The sequence below is a fragment of the Prionailurus viverrinus genome, chromosome F1 (genome assembly GCF_022837055.1).
Source record: "Prionailurus viverrinus isolate Anna chromosome F1, UM_Priviv_1.0, whole genome shotgun sequence".
NCBI lineage: Eukaryota > Metazoa > Chordata > Mammalia > Carnivora > Felidae > Prionailurus > Prionailurus viverrinus.
Window position 1 is genome coordinate 42136472 of NC_062577.1, and position 18632 is coordinate 42155103.

The window sequence follows — 18632 nt, forward strand, 5'->3', positions numbered from 1 at the left end:
AAGGAGAAAGGAAGAAAGGGAGAGATGGACACAGAATAAGGACACATGTGGACACTGCATGGTCAGCTGTTTGCAAAATCAATGGTGAAGTGAGGGTCTTTGGGGCCCCATAGGAGCACACAGGCACATCCTGGGGGGATGAATTCACTCAGAGCTCAGAAACATTACAAGGAGAGGGGAGGGTAGTAGGAGCGTCGGAGGCCTTCATGACATTGTCCAGTTTTTGCTCCCGCTAGACGGTCTTAGGCTCCCCTGGAGCAGTGGGGACAGGTCATCTCTGGCCCACTCTTGTCCACCACAGAGAGTTCCCCTGGGCTGCTTCCGATGTACCCCCAGTAACCATGGACATGCAGGTTTGATGTCTTACTTTCTGCACCCCTGCATGCTTCCCTTTAACTACCATTGATATTCCATTTCCTGCAAGTCTAGGCTGAACTTGGCATCCACATAACTTGTTGAAGCCAGTCAATCTGAGAATTTCCCGATCTACTTCTCTTTGGGTCTTTAAATTTAAATCTAGGGCCAGAAAAACTTTTCAAACCCTCGTATCGCTAACTTCATTATCACTGCTACCACTCTTTGTAACTTCCAAAAATTGGAGGTTTTGTTTTTTTACAGTGGAATCTATTTTCTTCAGTAGAGTATAGAAGTATAGACCAAGAGTCTTCCTCTAAGAATGCCCCAGGCTGACTGGCAACGAGAGGGCAGACACTGGCTACTATAGCTGGAAAGCTGGAGGAAGCAGAGGGCTTCAGGGGTTATGAAGATGAGCATTTGGGTCCCCGAGCCCTCCCTGACTCCAGGGCTCCCTTGGCACACTCACGACTTCCTTCGGCCGCATCCTGCCTTCCCAGTAAGCTTGGGAGCTACAGGCCGTGCCAGCTCTTCTCGCAGCCTGACTTCTTTATGAGATCTGGCCGCTTCCCTAATGGTGGCCAAACCTCAGGGCCCCAGCGGAAAATTCAGGAATGTAGGCAAACCTGTGAAAGGAGCAGAAGCCACAGGACCCATCCCATTGAGATGCAATCTCTGTCCTAAACTACTTTTATTTTATTTTATTTTATTTTATTTTATTTTATTTTATTTTATTTCATTTCATTTCATTTCATTTCATTTCATTTTTAAGATTTTTGTGGGGTAGGCACATGGGGAGTTCAGTCAGTTAAGCATCCGACTTCGGCTCAGGCCATAATCTCGTGGTTCCTGAGTTCAAGCCCCGCATCGGGCTCTGTGCTGACAGCTCAGAGCCTGGAGCCTGCTTCAGATTCTATGTCTCCCTCTCTCTCTCTCTGCCTGTCTCTCTCTCAAAAATAAACAAACATTTAAAAAAAAAATTTTTTAAGATTTTTTTTTTTTTATGTAATCTCTACACCCAACATGGGTCTCAAACCCACAACCCTGAGATCCAGAGTCACACACTCCCCCCGACTGAGCCAGCCAGGCGCCCCTGTCCTGAAGTTCTATAGCCCTTTTCAGCTAGGTTTAGGGCCCTTTGCCTGATCTTTCTTCCCCATAGCTGAATGATTGTGTGTTTAGCTGCATTATAAAACCCTGTTGGTTTTCAGTAATGCTTGGCACGCATATTTGGCAACGTTTGCCGAGCTCCTGGGATGCAGGTTGGGTGGCGGTGAGATGTTCGTTCAGTCTCAGAAGGAAACTGCCTGGGTTTGGACCCCTGCCCTGCCACTTACTGCCTGTGGCAGTCACTGTAAGCAGCTATTTCACCTTGCCTGGCCTTCAGCTCCTCACTTGTCAAACAAGGATGGTGATAAGGATACACACCCCATAGGGTCGTTATCAGGACCAGTCCTGCTAAAGCACCTAGGACCTGACCCACCACCTGTATAAATTCTCTGTAAATGATAAGCTCTAATGTTCATGTGCCAACAGGAAATGTTACTCTTCTCACCACCTATTCCCTCCCCAGTTTGTAGGCATCAAATTGAGGCCCACAGAAGTTAAATATTATGGCAGGGATGTATAGCAAAATGGCAGAGCAAAGATTGATATCTGGGACGTCTGCTTCGTAGTTTAGTACCAATTAGTCTCCACTATCTCTAAGAGTTGGGTTTTTTCTTTCCTACCTTTTATGCCAAGTAAACCCCCTTTCTGTTGCTCCCATTGGTTCATCAGTTGATACCCTCAACTGATATTAATTGAGCACCTACTATGTGAGAACATCATGGCCAGCCCTGGAGATCCACGAATTGACTGGATCTGCCCTGTGGAGCATGAGCTATGGTGGTGACAAATGCAAATGAGATCTTCATACCCACACAGTTAAGTCACAACTGTTAAGTTGTGTAACACAACTGTTAACTGTGTGAGTTAAGTTGTGAGAGCTGAGTGCAAGGTGCTGAGACCCTGTGGACAGGGGCCCTGATCTCATCGGGGGAGTCTGGAGAAGCATTCCTAAGAAGGTGCTACTTGCACTGAGACCCTAAGGGGTGGGATCCCAGGGTGAGGAGAACATTCCAGAAGCAGGAGCAGTTCGCGCAAAGCCATGGACAGAGAACTTCTCTAAAGAATGGAAAGTTAGGCTGGTGCGGCTGACAGAGACTGGAGGGAGAGCAGAAGGAGATGAAGTTGGAGGCAAAGGCAGGACCCTGGACACGCAGGGCTGTGTAAAGAAACTAACAAGGAGTCTTTGAAAGAGGTTAGCCTTGGGGCGCCTGCGTGGCTCAGTGGGTTAAGTGTCCGACTCCAGCTCAGGTCATGATCTCACGATCCGTGAGTTCAAGCCCAGCATGGGGCTCTGTGCTGACAGCTCAGAGCCTGGAGCCTTCTTCAGATTCTTTGCCTCCCTCTCTCTCTCTCTCTGCCCCTCGCCAACTCCTTCTCTGTCTCTCTGTCTCTCAAAATTAAATAAAAACATTTTAGGGGCGCCTGGGTGGCTCAGTCAGTTAAGCGGCCGACCTCAGCTCAGGTCATGATCTCGCGGTCCGTGAGTTCAAGCCCCGTGTCGGGCTCTGTGCTGACAGCTCAGAGCCTGGAGCCTGTTTCAGATTCCGTGTCTCCCTTTCTCTGACCCTCCCCCATTCATGCTCTGTCTCTCTCTGTCTCAAAAGTAAATAAACGTTAAAAAAAAATTTTTTTTAATAAAAAAAAAAAACATTTTAAAAAAATTTGAAAGAGGTTAGCCTAGGAAGTGAAGGACGGGGTGTGCACTTTCAGAGATCACCCAGCCACTATTTTAAGGAAGGATGACATGTTCTGGAGGACAGCAAGGGTGGGAACTGAGATACTGACGTAAGGACTGAGCTGATGGCAGTAGAGATGGAGAGAAGTGAATGCATTTGAGAGATACTTAGAAGGCCAACTTGACAAAGCGTATTGACCGATTGATTGGATGGCTGAGGGTAGGAAGCTGGTTTGGGAAGGAAGACGATCAGTTGCATTTAGGACGTGCTGAGTTTAAGGCATCCGTGTGGCATTCCAAGTAGGCGGTTGTGTATGCTCTCTGGAGCTTGGAGGAGGCCAGATGCTTCTTTGAGGACCGGCCACTGAGCCAGCTGAGACGAGTTCTGCACAGTCTGGCCCATTTTTCTCTGACTCTGGGCTATGCCTGTTTAAAGATTCTAATGCTGTGTTTCTCTTCGGCTTTTCAGGATTCCAGCCAGGCAATTCCTCTGGTGGTAGAGAGCTGTATCCGGTTTATCAGCAGACACGGTAAGCAGGATTAAAGCCTTGCCCATATTTGTGCAAAGCTGGGAAGAGCTTCCAGGAATTCTTTGTGGAGTAAGAACAGAGACCGACTTTTCCTCCTGACCTTCTCAGAAACGGAATAAAATCTTAACTTGTTCGCATAATGTTTGCTACCTTTGAATGGCCCCACCTAGACATCGAGAGAAAGACATCATATGCTTTGACCCAAAATGCCTCAGCCACTTACCACACTCCCTCTTCTAGCTTGAGAGCGGGTTTTAAATTACAGCTGTGACTGGAGTAAGTACAGCTGGGGTGGCGTGGTGACAGTTTCGCCATTACGCACCGTCTTTGCACGTGTCGGTATCTCCTGACACGCTGACCTTCTGCATCGGACTGCTTTGCAAACAACTCCTTTTGTGATGTTGCCCTGATTCCTGATAATACTCAGGTTCTGGTTCTGCTGTGGTCTCGCTGGATACGACATCATCTGGAGCTCAGTTAGTCGCCAGTGTAAAGTTGTAGCCCACCTTTGAGAGCCTTCAGGGGCTGGCTCCTTCTCGGCCTAAGTCAGATCACTCTATCTGCTGCTTGGATGGAGCTGGGTCTCATAAACTCCACCCTGCACTAGCTCCCAGGCTGGTTGCACAGAATCTAGGGGTGGAGATGAATTGCCAGAGAACCAAGCTTGTAAGTGTAAGAGTGTTTAGAAAGCACAGATACCTGATCTACTGCCATGGAGATTTCTAGGAACTGGACATCAGACATTGTTTTTAGAAGCTGTCTTATCTAGTTAGAGGAAAAGGGACAGAATGACCTTCTTGCAGCTAAGGAGGTATGTGGGTGATTGCTGGTCTGGGTGCAGAGGTAGCCAATTTCTCTCCCTTCCTCTCCCAGTGTGCTGGGACCTTGCTTGCCTTTGTTTCTGGAATAGTAATTATTTTAGCCTGCTTACAACTTAGCCCGTTCTAATCAGCTACAGTTTTTTCATCTTGTCTCTATTTACTTGAAGTAACAGCATTGTATATCAACAGTGAACAAATATGTATCAAGCACCTGATCAGTGCTGGGCACCATGCATTGGGAAATAGGAAAACAAAAACAGGGATAATGCACTTCTCTTGTCTTTACTTGGTTTTGTGATGCGGTTGGGAGAAAATAAATAAGCAATTGAAAAGCTAAATCAAAGGAGATAAGCTATAGCAATTCAGAGTAGCAGTAGAAGAAATTCCACAAGATAGTAATGATTAATGATCAAATAATTGGCAAAGATAAGTCCAAACTGAGTTCAGGGGAGGAAAAATTATTTGTGTCTAAAGGACAATAAGAGGATGAGAGTCTGCACTCTTACTGCTTCGTCCATGCATTCCATTCGGTCATCCAACAAATAGAGAAGAGAGAGAGAGATTGCTCATTGTGTGCCAAGGAAAAGTTCCTGCTTTCGTGAGCCGTATATCCTGCTAAAGGACAGATAAATAGATGGCTTGGCTGATCAGTTAATAAATAAACATGGTAACATACAGGGTGTCTGCTGATGGTGAGTGTCATGAAGAAAAGCGAGGTGAAGAGGTGGAGAATGGAGAGGGGACACTGTTCTGGGTGGGTTGTTCAGAGAAAGGCCTTCAGCTCCCCTAAGAGGTGACATTTGGACGGAGTCCTGAAAGGAAGTGAGGAAGTGAGCCACGTGGCATCTGGGAAGAGTGTGTCAGAGACAGGGCGCATCAAATGCAGAGGTCCTTGGCAGCAGGGGCCAGCATGCAGGAGGCCAGTGTGGCTGGAGCGGAGAGAGGGAAGAGGAGGGGGGCAGGAGATGAAGCCAGAGGCCAGACGCTTAGGACTTCATTGCCTAAGGGAGGTGTTTGGGTTATAATCTGAGTGAGGTGGGAAGCTACTAGAGAAGTTTGAACAGAGAGAGTTCTTTTTTTTTTTTTTTTTTTTTTTTTTAAGACGTATTTGCTTTTGAGAGAGAAAGCACAAGCAGGGAAGGGGTGGGGGGTGGGGACGGAGGGGGGACAGAAGATCCGACGCGGGCTCTGCACGGACAGCAGCGAGCTTGATGCGAGGCTCAAACTCACGAGCCATGAGATCATGACCTGAGCCAAAATCGGATGCTCAGCCGACTGAGCCACCCAGGCGCCCCAAACAGCTTTAAAAAGCCGCTATGTAGAGACAAGATCATAGGAAGAAGGAGGCTGTGGCGGCCGCCCAGGGAAGACACGACAGTGGCCAGGCCCAGAGTGTGAGCTGTGGAGGAGCTGAGGGGGAGATGGTTCCATATATTGGGCCTCAAATGTACCTATCCCTGCCCCTGTACATGCACAGTGCACGCGGGGACATTTCTGTGCTGCGGCTCTGGGGAAACAGGTGTGCTCGCATGTTGCTGGCTGTATTGCAAACTGGTACAACCCTTTTGGAGGGGAATTTGTCAGTGTCCAACAGGACTGCATATGCGTTTGTCTTCTGGTCCGGCAGCCCTTGTAGGAATTTACCTTGAAACATACACCTCCAACAATGAAAATACATACGCCCGAGGTTACTGGTTGCAGCCTCGTTTGTAAAAATATTAGAAACAACCTAAATACCCTCACACGGAAGAGCGGTTGAATCAACTACGTTGTATCTGAATACTAGGCAGGAATGAGCACGGTCTCCATGAAATGACCTGGAAAGATTTCCAGAATATGTTGTCAAGCGAAAAAAGCAAAGTACAAAAGAGTGTCGATAGCACGCTGCCTTTTTGGTACAAAGAAGACCATATGAGAATGTACGTGTGTATTCTCACTTCGGCAAGAAGAAATACAGGAAGGATGAATCCAGAAACCAATATTTGATTGTTTATCTACAGGATACGGGTGGAAGAGGGGTAAAAAGAATGGGGGGTGGGAAATGGCAGGGAAGTGACATTTTCTCTGAATATTGCTCTTGTATAATTGTGACTTTCAGAACTACATTAGTGTTTCCCATATTCAAAAGATAAATAAACAGATAAATAAAACAAGGATGTGGGTAAAACCCCAAGTGGAATACAAACAGTAGTGAGTAAACCTAAGTGTGTAACAAATGAATGAGGGAGAAAATAATCCAAGTAACTTTAGAAAACAGTATTTTTTAAAAAATCTTTTTAACATTTATTCATTTTTGAGAGAGAGGGAGACAGAGGGTGAGCGGGGTAGGGGCAGAAAGAGAGGGAGACACAGGATCCGAAGCAAGCTCCAGGCTCCGAGCTGTCAGCACAGAGCCCGATGTGGGGCTCGAACCCACGAACTATGAGATCATGACCTGAGTCGAAGTCGGACGCTCAACTAACTGAGCCCCCCAGGCACCCTTGACGACAGTATTTTGATACTATACTGTAAGTCTAAAGACAACAAGAGCTATAAACAAATACTATACAGTTGTTGGTAATTTTTTTTTTTTTTTGAGAGAGGGCACAAGTGAGATGGGGGCAGAGAGAGAGAGAGAGAGAGAGAGAGAGAGAGAGAGTGAGAATCCCACGAGGGGCAGAGAAAGAGAGAGAAGAGGGGCTCACGCTCACCCGGTGCAGGGCTCAAACTGACGAACCATGAGATCATGACCTGAACCGAAATCAGATATGGGCTATCAATTCTGAAGCCATTTTATGTGTATTCCAGGACTGACCAAATAAACATATTGTTGCTTTAAAGGAAAGAAACAAAACACCATAGTACATAGTGGTTGTTCAAAAAACATTTGTTAGGCTGAACTGAACTTTCTCCCCCACATGGGGACTCAAGGTATTTCTGAACACCCCATGAATCAGGGTTAAATTTTTTGTGCATGTGCATTTAGTGGAGATAGGATCTGTAACACTTGTCAGTCCCAAAAGGGTTTGTGACCCACCATCTGCTGGGATTTGTACATCCTTACTGGCTTCGTGTTCCCTAGGAGGTAGATGTTATAGTTCCCATTGTATAGATGAGAAAGCTGAGGCTCGTCTATAAATAGTCGTCAGGGTGATCCAGGAAGACTTAAAGAAGAGGGATTTGGGGAACGACAGACTGAATCAGGGTAGGAAAACCCCACTTACGCACAAGGGAGCCAAGTAACGTGAGGCGGTACTGTAGCAACAATTTCAAGAATTCTCACGGAGAGTACCTCTTGGCAACAGCTGGATCCGGTGCAAAATGGAAGGTTGTGTGCTGCTTCCATGCAGTAACTTACCCTCCTCTGAGTGGTTTTATACCCGCATGCTGGCGTGCTCTAAGAACAAAAGAGAAAGATCGAAGATGGGTCAGGTTAGTCCTATGAGGCCTTACCTGCATTCTCATAAAAAGCCCACTGCTTTCCCCCTTTACGGCTGGAAACCAACCACTTATCAGTGTTCCTACTTTCAGTGTCATGAGATTAGATGCTCTGAAGATTCTGTCTGTGAGCAAAAACATATCGCTATCCTTCTAAAGCGGAGGTTCTCAAGGGGAAATGGGAACCAGACGGAAGGGGATCTCAATGTGTTTCAGGCCTGCTGCCTGACTTCCAGTAAGCTCTCCTCTGATTTCTTCATGTCCTGGGCCCATGGGCTAAAGTGGCTTTTCGTTGATGGTGCAATCTACTAAAAAGTCCCTAAGTGATCCTCTCTCAGCAAATTCTTGGCTTCACCTAGAACACTGAGTGGCCTGGGCCCTGAGATGACATTTCCTTATACTATACTGTGTTTTTGACAAGTCACAGGGTGTGTGTTTCTATCACAACACTTGCTGTTTACATTCTGTGTTTAAATGCCATTATTTGGCTGTTACATCCCATTGGTAACTAATATGGTACTATTACATTGATACTAATGGGGTTTTAACGTTGTCTGCCATTCTCTGAGGAATATTCTGGAGATTCCCTTAGAGGAGCAAACAACTTAAGTCCTATTACAAGCCAGGTAATTAAATTCCCCCTGCTTGCTTCTTAATATTGCTTCAATTGGATTCAAGATTATAGTCCTGGCCTGTGTGATTTACCTTCAAAGGTCTAGCCAACAGAATCCAGTCACCCCTTCACCGAGAGGGTATCCCTGAAACGGTGGCAGTTCTACTCTTTTTTTCTTAAAAAGGCATTTGTTTGAGATTTCCCTGACATGTCAGAGTTTTTTTGTTTTTTTTTTTTAATTTTTTTTTTCAACGTTTATTTATTTTTGGGACAGAGAGAGACAGAGCATGAATGGGGGAGGGGCAGAGAGAGAGGGAGACACAGAATCGGAAACAGGCTCCAGGCTCTGAGCCATCAGCCCAGAGCCCGACGCGGGGCTCGAACTCAGGGACCGCGAGATCGTGACCTGGCTGAAGTCGGACGCTCAACCGACTGCGCCACCCAGGCGCCCCCATGTCAGAGTTTTTGATCAATCATGCCATTGCAGAGGAACTTGGACAAGATGCCCAAGATGGAGACACAGGGCTCCTGAGAACGGCTGACAAGCCTCATGTGATTACAGATGCTAGTTCGGTCTGACCTCTGGGGCCAGCAGTAAAGGCATGCTTCCTCTCTTACCACCTTTGCAGCCCCTTGTGTGGGGTTGTGAGCCACATCCTTGTTCAGACTAACAAATGGGTTCCCGCCCTGCCTGCATTTTCCCTCTGGTTGGCCCCACAAGCCTAGTGTTGAGGAGCGAGTACATAATGGCAACCAGAGGCCTGGGTTGGCCTCCTGACTCTGGTTCTTATCGCCTACATAACCTAAGGGGGTGGGGGGTGGTCATCACACATCCCTTCCTTCATCCAGAAAATGGGCTTGCTGGTGAGCCCTGCCTTAATGGCTGTTGTGAGTACGAGTTGATTTATTTCTGGGAAAGCATTTTTAGCAGCAGTCCCTGTACATGCATTATTATTATTATTTTTAGTGATTGTTTCTACTCTAACAAAACCCAAGAGGACACAGTTTTCACGCCCATTATCACCTGTCACATCTATGCACATTTGTCTCTGAGCGAAGCTGTGGTCGAGGACCAGCGGCCAGCACGGTACTGACGGTGCTCTGTTGACTGATCACTTGCCTTTTCCTGTCCTCTCTCTTTTCTGAATATTCAAATCATTGTGCCCTAGAGGAGCCATGCAGTGTTAGGACAGCCGAAGCAGGAATTGTATCTCCGGCCTTATGAAACTCCTCCAACGGTGTCTAAGGCCTGCCTACCATACCCCTAGTGCCCATTCCTGGCAGGGGGGTGATAAGAAGGTGCCAGGGGTCACTTTGTCACTTGGCAGATGGGAACAGAGAGGCAAAGGCGGGGGAGGAACCTGCTTCCTGGTCTTCCTCAGAATCAGAAATGGAGCCATGTGTAGACATCTTTGGCTTTGTTTATGCCTCCTATATACCCATTCCAGGGACTTCTCCAGCATCCCTGCACATGCTTTCTCCTTTGACCTGAAGGATAGAGACACGGTGCTTAAATGCACACTGGCTGGAGGACACAGACATCCAACCAAGCTTGGAGCTGTGGCTGTGACTTTGTTTCTTCCTCTCCTTGACCATTTTTCCCTGTCTTTCCAGGACTACAGCATGAAGGAATCTTCCGGGTGTCGGGATCCCAGGTGGAAGTGAATGACATCAAAAACGCCTTTGAGAGAGGTAAGGGAACAGGCTTGAAGATAAGACCAAATGTCTGCCAGCCCCCTGGGGTGTTGGCTCCACCCTGTCTCCCCTGGGAGGTACCCAGAGGTCACCCAGCTCTTTAGCCCGGCACCTGCTGTCTCATGGACAGTCTTCCCCAACACGTGCAGGGAGATGCCAGGGCACATCCCAGCTCCCTTCTCAGCCCATTCGTCGTGCCTCTCGCCTGTGGACGATCTGCCGAAACCCAAGAAGTTAACTATGATATCTGGGTGGTTTACGGCTTTATCCAGAACCCTTGGTGGCAGTTAATATCAAGGCTAATGCGCCTGTTCATCGTAGCCCATTTATTATCTTGTGGGCCATTAAGGTAATGGGCAAGCTTTGGCAATTTCCGTCACTATAATGGATATATATAGTCTCAATTTGAGGTTGGTCCTATCATTAAATCTAATTACATCTGATACGAAATTTTCCATAGGGAGCTCCAGCATGATTGTTCTCCCATAAGTAGGTGTCCTTTGTTGCGAGCCAAGAGGAGTAAGAGCGAGTCAGAGTGGCTGGCCACCTTGGCCTCATTTTCCTTCCCCAGGGACTCAGTCCCGGCCTGGCTTCATGATTCTTGCAGTGTCCCATCCCAACCCAGAGGGAATGTCCCTGAACGAGTCTGGCATGAGCCAATTTATCCTAATGGACCCTTGTGCCCTCTTCTCGCCTTGGGGCCCCTGAGCCTAAGCAGTCTTTGCTTTATCTAGTCTCTGGTCCATCCTACTCATGGCCAGCATGCCGGGCACAGAGCTGATGGACTCTGATGAGGACTTGGAAAGCCAGCCCTTCCCCACCACTTCTGCTTTGTCCTGTGGGGTTTTACCTCTCTCACTCTCTTTTTCCTTTTTGGGGGGCTGGTTATCCTCAGGAGAGGACCCCCTGGCTGGGGACCAGAATGACCATGACATGGACTCCATTGCTGGCGTCCTGAAGCTTTACTTCCGGGGGCTGGAACACCCTCTCTTCCCCAAGGACATCTTCCATGACCTGATGGCCTGCGTCAGTAAGTACATCCTGGCCTCAGACTGGCTTCTGGGCAAGAAAGAACACCTTGTAGCAATAAACAAGCAATTTCCACGGGATCTTCTTTCCCCCCATAAACTTTTCAATGATGTTTCCCTTTTTCCTTTCCCTCAGTAAAGTGTCTCCTCCTCATCCTCAATCCTTCACCCCCTACTAGGGAGGGAGGAAAGATGAGTTTTCAGGAAGAGTCTAGGACAAGTCAGAACTCCTGGCCTTTTCTTTTCTGATTTACCTTAAACTCCTTGCTTTTCTGGGCTCTATCTTTCTTCAGTAAAATACATTTCTTTTTTTTTTTTTAATTTTAATTTTAATTTTTTTAATTGTTTCTTTAATTTATTTTGAGAGAGAGAGAGAAGGAGAGCATGAGCGGAGAGGGGCAGAGAGAAAGGGAGAGAGAGAATCCCAAGCAGGCCCTGCACTCTCAGCATCCAGCCCACCTGACTCAGGGCTCGATTTCACAAACTGTGAGATCATAACCTGAGCCAAAATCAAGAGTCAGACACTTAACAGACTGAGCCACCCTGGCATTCCCAGTAAAATACATTTCTAATAGTATGTAAGACATGGTCCTTTTCAGTTATTGGAAGCTCAGACATTTACTGCCCATGCTTTTTATGATATAAAGAGAGAAATGTTTTCTGTTTGTTGCTTTAAACATGGCATGGCTTACCTGCTGGATGTGTTAATATGTGTTCTTCTAAGGAATAGAACCCTTCTGCCCATTTAAAAGTAATGATATGATGTTTTCCTAGAAAGGGATATCGTCTCTACTTTGTCCTTCTTACGGGTTCTCTGCCTCTTACTCTCAAATTTGGGGCTTGGAGAGCTGTTCCCACCATTTAGTTTAGCTCATTATCCTGTTTTGTTTTCCATGGAAACTTATGTTAATACCAGCTCATCCTGGAAGTAGACCCCAATGGAATGATGGCTCCAGAGGCTGGAGAAGGCAGTGCCTTGGACATGGGGAAAAGAACCTTCTTCCTAGATGCACCAGGGTCTTTCTGCCCGCCCCCCCCCCCCCAAGGTTTCAAGTTTGACTCAGTGTATGCCCTGAACACTGTTCCTATCTGCTATTCTGAGGACCCAGAGCATTCAATAAGCTCTCTTGTTTTGTTGACCCACTACTTTTGGGAGTCTGGTGGAAATCAGTGCTGTGGGTGGGTGATTAAATATATGCACCCCTCCTGTCCTCACATCTTTTTCTGGGACTGGGCTTAGATAAAAATCTTAAGTAGACTGACTGGGGCAACCAAGACAGTTCAAGACACCTTGGCTGCCCACTTCACTGCTTTCCACTCTTTTTCACAGAAAGACACTCCTAGAAAATGACAGTATCCATCTGGCCCACTGTGGGAGTGGGGAGACTGGCATTGATGGAGGCCGCCAGCTTTGGGTCTTACCTGTAATTGATCTTTCCACAGCCCAAGAGTCAGGAAGCTTCTCTGGTCTTCTCCCCAGATCTCACTATTTATCAGGCATCTACCATCTCTTGCCTCTGGCCACATTCTGCTCAACCCACTGCAGATAAGGGAAGGGAAGATAAGCCAGACCTGTCCAGAGGGTGAGGTGAGACTCGTGTAGAGTGAGCCGGACAGGACCTGCACAGCCTGTCTCCCTCCCCACATGTACACCCCTGAGGCTGGATGTTGAGCAATTAGTCATAGCAGGTTTATGGACGGTCCTTGTCTGTGGTTTTCACTGGAGGGTAGTAGGTGCTTGGGGACCATCTCCAACCCCTTCAGTGCCCAAGGTGCATATTCCTCAAGTCCTATAATCAGTAGGTGTCTGGAGCCCAGCATGTACCCTGTGGCAGCAGTCCAGCCCCACGGGGCCACAGGGATGGAACTCCTTATGTGGAGCACCAGTGCTGTGCAGTCTTGGTCTGGCCGCTGTCTGTGCAGCACCTGCTGGAAGTAAGGGCCCTCTGACCGTTACTCCTCGGGATCTCTGTTGCAATGAGGGCTGACACGTGGCTTTCTTCTTTCAGCTATGGACAGCCTGCAGGAGAGAGCTCTGCACATCCGGAAAGTCCTCCTGGTCCTGCCCAAAACCACTCTGATTATCATGAGATACCTCTTTGCCTTCCTCAATCAGTGAGTAGACTTCCCAGTGAGCAATTGGATCAGGCCTCGGCCTCAGCCCCTGGAAGTTTACATGTAGAGCTATATCAGTTCATCCAGCCCAACGGGTATTTATGGGAGCACCTACAAGGTGCTGGGCACCATTGTAGGCTGTAAGAATACATTGCGAAATAAGAGACAAAGCCCTGATATCATTTAACTCACATTCCAGGGTAGGAGACAGAGAGATAACAGATATGTCAGGCAGGAGTAAGTGCTCAGAAGATAAATGAAGAAACCCAACTTAAGAGCTGGAGTGCGGGGGTCTGAATGGGGGCAGGGGTGAAAGAGGGAGAGCCGCTGCAGAGGGTCAGCAAGGGTCTCTCGGAAGGAGACGGTGTGAGAGCAGGAACCTAAATGAAGTGAAGGAAGGAGCCACAGGGATGTTCAAGGCCGTCAGGCCCTGAGAGTCATAGTAATAATGGGTTTGGCTTTGGGAAGCCCCTGGAGGGTTTAAGCAGAAGAGTGATAAGATCTAGTCTCCTTATACTTTTTTAAGCCCACCAACAGCTTTGTGGAGAAGTTGCCATCTAGGGCTGTGACGAAATTCAGGGAGACCTAGGTAGAGGTTATCGTGAGATCTCGGCCACGGGTACTGGGGGCTTAGACAGAATGGGGGGTCACGAGGGAGGGTGAGGAGGTGGGGTTGGGTTTGGGGTCTGTTTACAGCATAGCACTGACAGGACTTCCTGATGGGGAGGATGTGGAGTGTGAGGAAGGAGAGAAATTCTAAATGTTTGGCAGGAGCAACAGAGTACCAGTGACTCCATTATGGAGTTGGGGAAGACGAGGCGTGCCGGACGGAATTGAGACAAGGCACCAACTCAGTCATGTTAACCTGAGGTACCTGTTAGGCTTCCACGCGGAGATTCCAAGTAGGCAGTGGGACACGGGAATCTGACACTCGGGAGAAACCGAGTGGAGACGCGAGTCTGCCGTCACCGTGTACTGCTGTTTTAGCTGGTTACCCAGGGAGTGAGTGTAGCCAGGCAAGAGTTCTGAGGGCCAGAGGGACCCTGAGCTTGGACGGGGCATTGCTTCCTGTCCATGCCGTGTGTCCTTGCCGAGGGCAGGCATTGTGTCCCCAGGGAGCAGCAGAAGCAACAAGCAAGGACGTGTGGTGCTTCCCCCGTGGGCGCCTCTGTCTTCAGGCTGCTTTCCCTGCGGTGTCTCCCTCAGCAGCCTAGAGCAAAGGCTATAAATGGGCAACGTGAGGGCCAGATAAGGGCCACTGATGTGTTTCCTTTCAGTCTGCTGTGTCTTGAAAACATTGAAACATTTAAATATTAGGGGATTTTACTTAAAAATATCTGGATTTCCAGCTTCTCTTGAAAGCACCATTCGATCTGGTAATAATGGACCCGTATTCCGCAAGGCAGCGGTGCGTGGTAGAGGGAGGGCAGCTGCCTGGGTGAGGCGGGCCCTCTTGGCACTCTCGAACACCGATGCTGAATTCAGTTGTCATCCCTCTTGCTCTACGTGTTTTCCTCTAGTGGAGAAACACAGACCCATGAATGTATCAAGAAAGAGAACAAAAATTAGACCAAGGGGCTAGCATCTTTTATTTATTTATTTGTTTGTTTTTTACTTTTTTTAATGTTTATTCATTTTTGAGAGAGAGAGAGAGACAGAGGGCAAGCGGAGGAGGGGCAGAGAGAGAGGGAGACACGGAATCCGAAACAGGCTCCAGGCTCCGAGCTGTCAGCACAGAGCCCGACGCGGGGCTCGAACTCGTGAACCGTGAGGTCATGACCTGAGTCAAAGTCAGATGCTCAACTGATGAGCTACCCAGGCACCCCAGGGCTAGCGTCTTTTACCATAAATGTCTTTCTCTTCCTGGTCTGTTTGGTCTTTGCTTCAAAGGAAAACGAATTTAGTGACCATCTCATGAGCTTTGACTCCCTTGTAAGTTCGCAGTCAGCCTGGCCCTCGAGGGTGTCTGGGTTAGCCCCGCTGCTGGAGACCTTGCCAGGGCACCCGCACTGTCTGTCAGCCTTGCTGCTGGCAGTGCAGAGGGACAGAAGGTCCCGGCTGTTGGGTCAGCCTCCTCCATGTGGCGATGTCTGCTCCTCCCATCGGCCAAGCCCTGACTCAGCACCGCAACTGGCTGAGTTCAGAACCCCTCGTGACTCACGCAGGGTGCTCATGTGAGGTGCATTCTAGGCTGGCGGAAACGGAAACTCCGTGATGACTCTCGAGCTAGTCAGCTCCCCGGGGCCACCAGTCCCTCTCTCCCCTCATAGACGGATACCTGCCCTCAAAGTGAGCCTGGTCTGCTCCCCCAGAGCAAGCAGTGTGATGGTAGTGGGTAACAAGGCAGAGGAGCACACACAGGTCCCGGGGTGACTGTGTTGTGTAAGCACAACGGCCTCATCCTCTTCCCCACACCTTCTTCCTGTTCTTCCTGCTTCTTCCTGCGGGGACCTTGCGGGAGCGGGGGAGCCATAGAGCAAGCATCGTGCAGAGCTGGAGGTGGTGGCCACTGTTGGAGGAAACATGGGAATTACACCAATTCAAATGATTGCTTTGGTTTTTTGCTTTTTTATCTGGTTACAAAAGAGATGCATTTGGTCCTCGGAGTGGTTCATGGGAAAGATGCAGCGTTAATAACCGTAGTGTTTCCTAGAATAATAAATGGAATTCAGGACACAGGTGACAGAGAAGATCACCTCTGCGGGAAGATGGCAGGTCGTAAGCGTACACGTACCAACGGATGTGGCAACAGTGGACACAGGTTGCTCCTGAGGGAGACTCTGCCCCGGCCCAGACTTTCAGGACTGCTTTCCTTTGTCGTTCTGCATCCTAGGGGGGTGTGTACTTTATTTCTGGCTATGGTCTTTCTCTTGGGTTGTACACTTGCTCAATCTCAAGGAGCCAGAAAAACTAATATGTGTGTATGCGTATGTGGAACTCCTTACACTGGGCACTGGCGCCGTGTGGACTTGACCTGGTTCCATATATACGTAGCTAGTGTCCTTCAGAGTACCCAGTCCACTGCATGAACCTCGGGTACATGCCTGTCCAGCAGGCCTTGTGAACTATTAACATTATCCTTTCTAGCATCTGCATTAATTATCTATTGCTGTGGAACAAATCACCCTAAAACTTAGCAACTTGAAACAAAAGGCATTCATCATTATATCTCAGTTTCTGTGGGTCAGGAATCCAGGGGCAGGGTGGCTGGGGACTCTGGCTCTAGGTCTTAGGAGGTTGCAGTGAAGGTGTTGGGGGCAGGGCCGTAGTCCCTTCCGAAAGCTCCACTAGGGGAGGACCTGCTTCCAAGCTCACTTGCGTGCTGTTGGCAGGATTCAGTTCCTTGCAGGTTGTTGGACTGAGGACCTTCACTCCTGGCCAACTGTCGGCCAGAGGCTTTCGTCGGTTCTTCGCCACGTGGGCCTCCCCATAGAGCTGCTCACAATATGGCAGCTGGCTTCTCTCCAAACAAGTTGAGAGAACACCCAAGACAGGAAGCACAGTCCTTGGTAACCTAATCTCAGAAGTGACATCCCATGCCTTCGGCCATATTCCATTCACTAGAAATGAGTCACTACATCTAGCCCATACTCAAAGGGAGAAAATTACACCAGGATGTGAATACCAGTAGGCAGGGGCCATGGGGTTCATTTTAGAGGCTGCCTACCACAGCCTGTATACTACCCAGAGAGTTTTTGCCCCCCAACGAAGTGTAGGTAGCTCCCCCTCACTGCAGCTGATTCTGCTGCTTGCCTTTTGAAACCTGCTTTTTTCAGACGTCAAACAATATAGCCTTCTAGTTTCTTGCTAGCCAAGTGAGGTCCACGGACCAGCTTCACTGGCATCATTTGGGGAAGTTGTCAGAAATGCAGAGTCTCAGCCCCTCTCCCCTCAAAGACCTGTGAATCAGAATCTGTATCTTAACAAGGTCCCTTGGCAAGTCATACTCACATGAAAGTCCCAGAAGCCCTGCGCTGGGTCCTCAAACACTGCTCCACCATCTGAAAGGGTGAATCAGTGGTGCTTCTCTCCTGACTAAGGTGCCCTGGGGGCTCCATGAAGGCTGAGATTTCCTCTACATCTCACCCATCTCCAGGTGCCTCTTAGTTTGGGAAGATTCTGTCTGGGCTGTTCTTCTGCCTTTCACGAGGAGTGTTTTGGCTTCTACACGCAGATGGACAAGTAGAGTTGTGGTTGGCTTGTCTTCGGAGATCTGCAGCTGCTCACATACTTACTTAGTCATTTTTTTCACATATATTTATTAAGCATCTACTGTGTGCCAGGCCCTGTTTTAGTTGCTGGCCATCTAAGAGTGCACCAAACAGTCCAGGCGTCCCATGGAGTCCCTTGTGGAGTTTATGTTCTATTGGAAGAAGACAGACCAAACTAATAAGTACACATATCACATGTCAGAAGATAAGTGCTATGGAGAAATATGAAGCAGGAAAGGGAAGTGGAGCGTACCAGGGGTCAGGGTGAGAGTTTGCTCTTTAACATCCGGTGCTCAGCAGATGCTTCACTGAGCAAGTGACAGTGGGCCATGGGCATGGAGGAGAACCTAGAGAAACCGGTGTCCCAGAAGCCACGTAGACAAGTATTTTGAAGAGGGCGTGGTAACAGAGTTAAATGTGATGACCGGTCAGCTGAGAAAAAGACTAAGAATTACGTTAGCAGCAGGGAGAGCATTGGTGACCCTGAAGGGGGTTGTGCTGATGGAGTGGAAGGGGTCAAACCCTGACTGTGGGTTCAGGAGAGAAGGGGTGCTGCTGATGGGTAAAAAAAAAAAATGTGGTAGATCCATACGGTGGGGTAGTGTTCAGCCATAGAAAGGAGGGAGGCACTGAGGCATGTTACAGCGTGGATGCCCCTTGAAAACATCACACTGAACGAAAGAAGCCAGTCACAAAAGACCACGTAGTGTGTGATTCCTTTTGTGTGCAATGTCCGGAACAGGCACGTCAGTGGGGACAGCAGACTTGTGTAGCCAGGGGCTGAGGGAAGGGGAGAAAGAGGGGATATGGAGCCTGGAGCCTGCTTCGGATTCTGTGTCTCCTCTCTCTCTGCCCCTCCCCTGCTCATGCTCTGTCTCTCTGTCTCTCTGTCTCTCTCTCTCTCTCTCTCAAAAATAAATAAACATTTGGGGCGCCTGGGTGGCTCAGTCGGTTAAGCGTCCGACTTCAGCCCGGGTCACGATCTCGCGGTCCATGAGTTCAAGCCCCGCGTCGGGCTCTGGGCTGATGGCTCAGAGCCTGGAGCCTGCTTCTGATTCTGTGT

General features: G+C 48.6%; 1 protein-coding gene across 8 annotated transcripts in view; it reads left to right on the top strand.

Moving 5' to 3' along the window:
- Window positions 1-18632, top strand: part of SRGAP2 (SLIT-ROBO Rho GTPase activating protein 2) — a 234583-nt gene that overhangs the window by 194305 nt on the left and 21646 nt on the right. For all 8 annotated transcript variants that reach the window (XM_047839711.1, XM_047839713.1, XM_047839712.1 and 5 more), the window contains exons 14-17: window positions 3609-3669; window positions 10135-10212; window positions 11111-11245; window positions 13253-13358. In XM_047839711.1, coding sequence (XP_047695667.1) covers window positions 3609-3669; window positions 10135-10212; window positions 11111-11245; window positions 13253-13358 — 380 coding nt within the window. The remainder of the gene's footprint in view (window positions 1-3608; window positions 3670-10134; window positions 10213-11110; window positions 11246-13252; window positions 13359-18632) is intronic.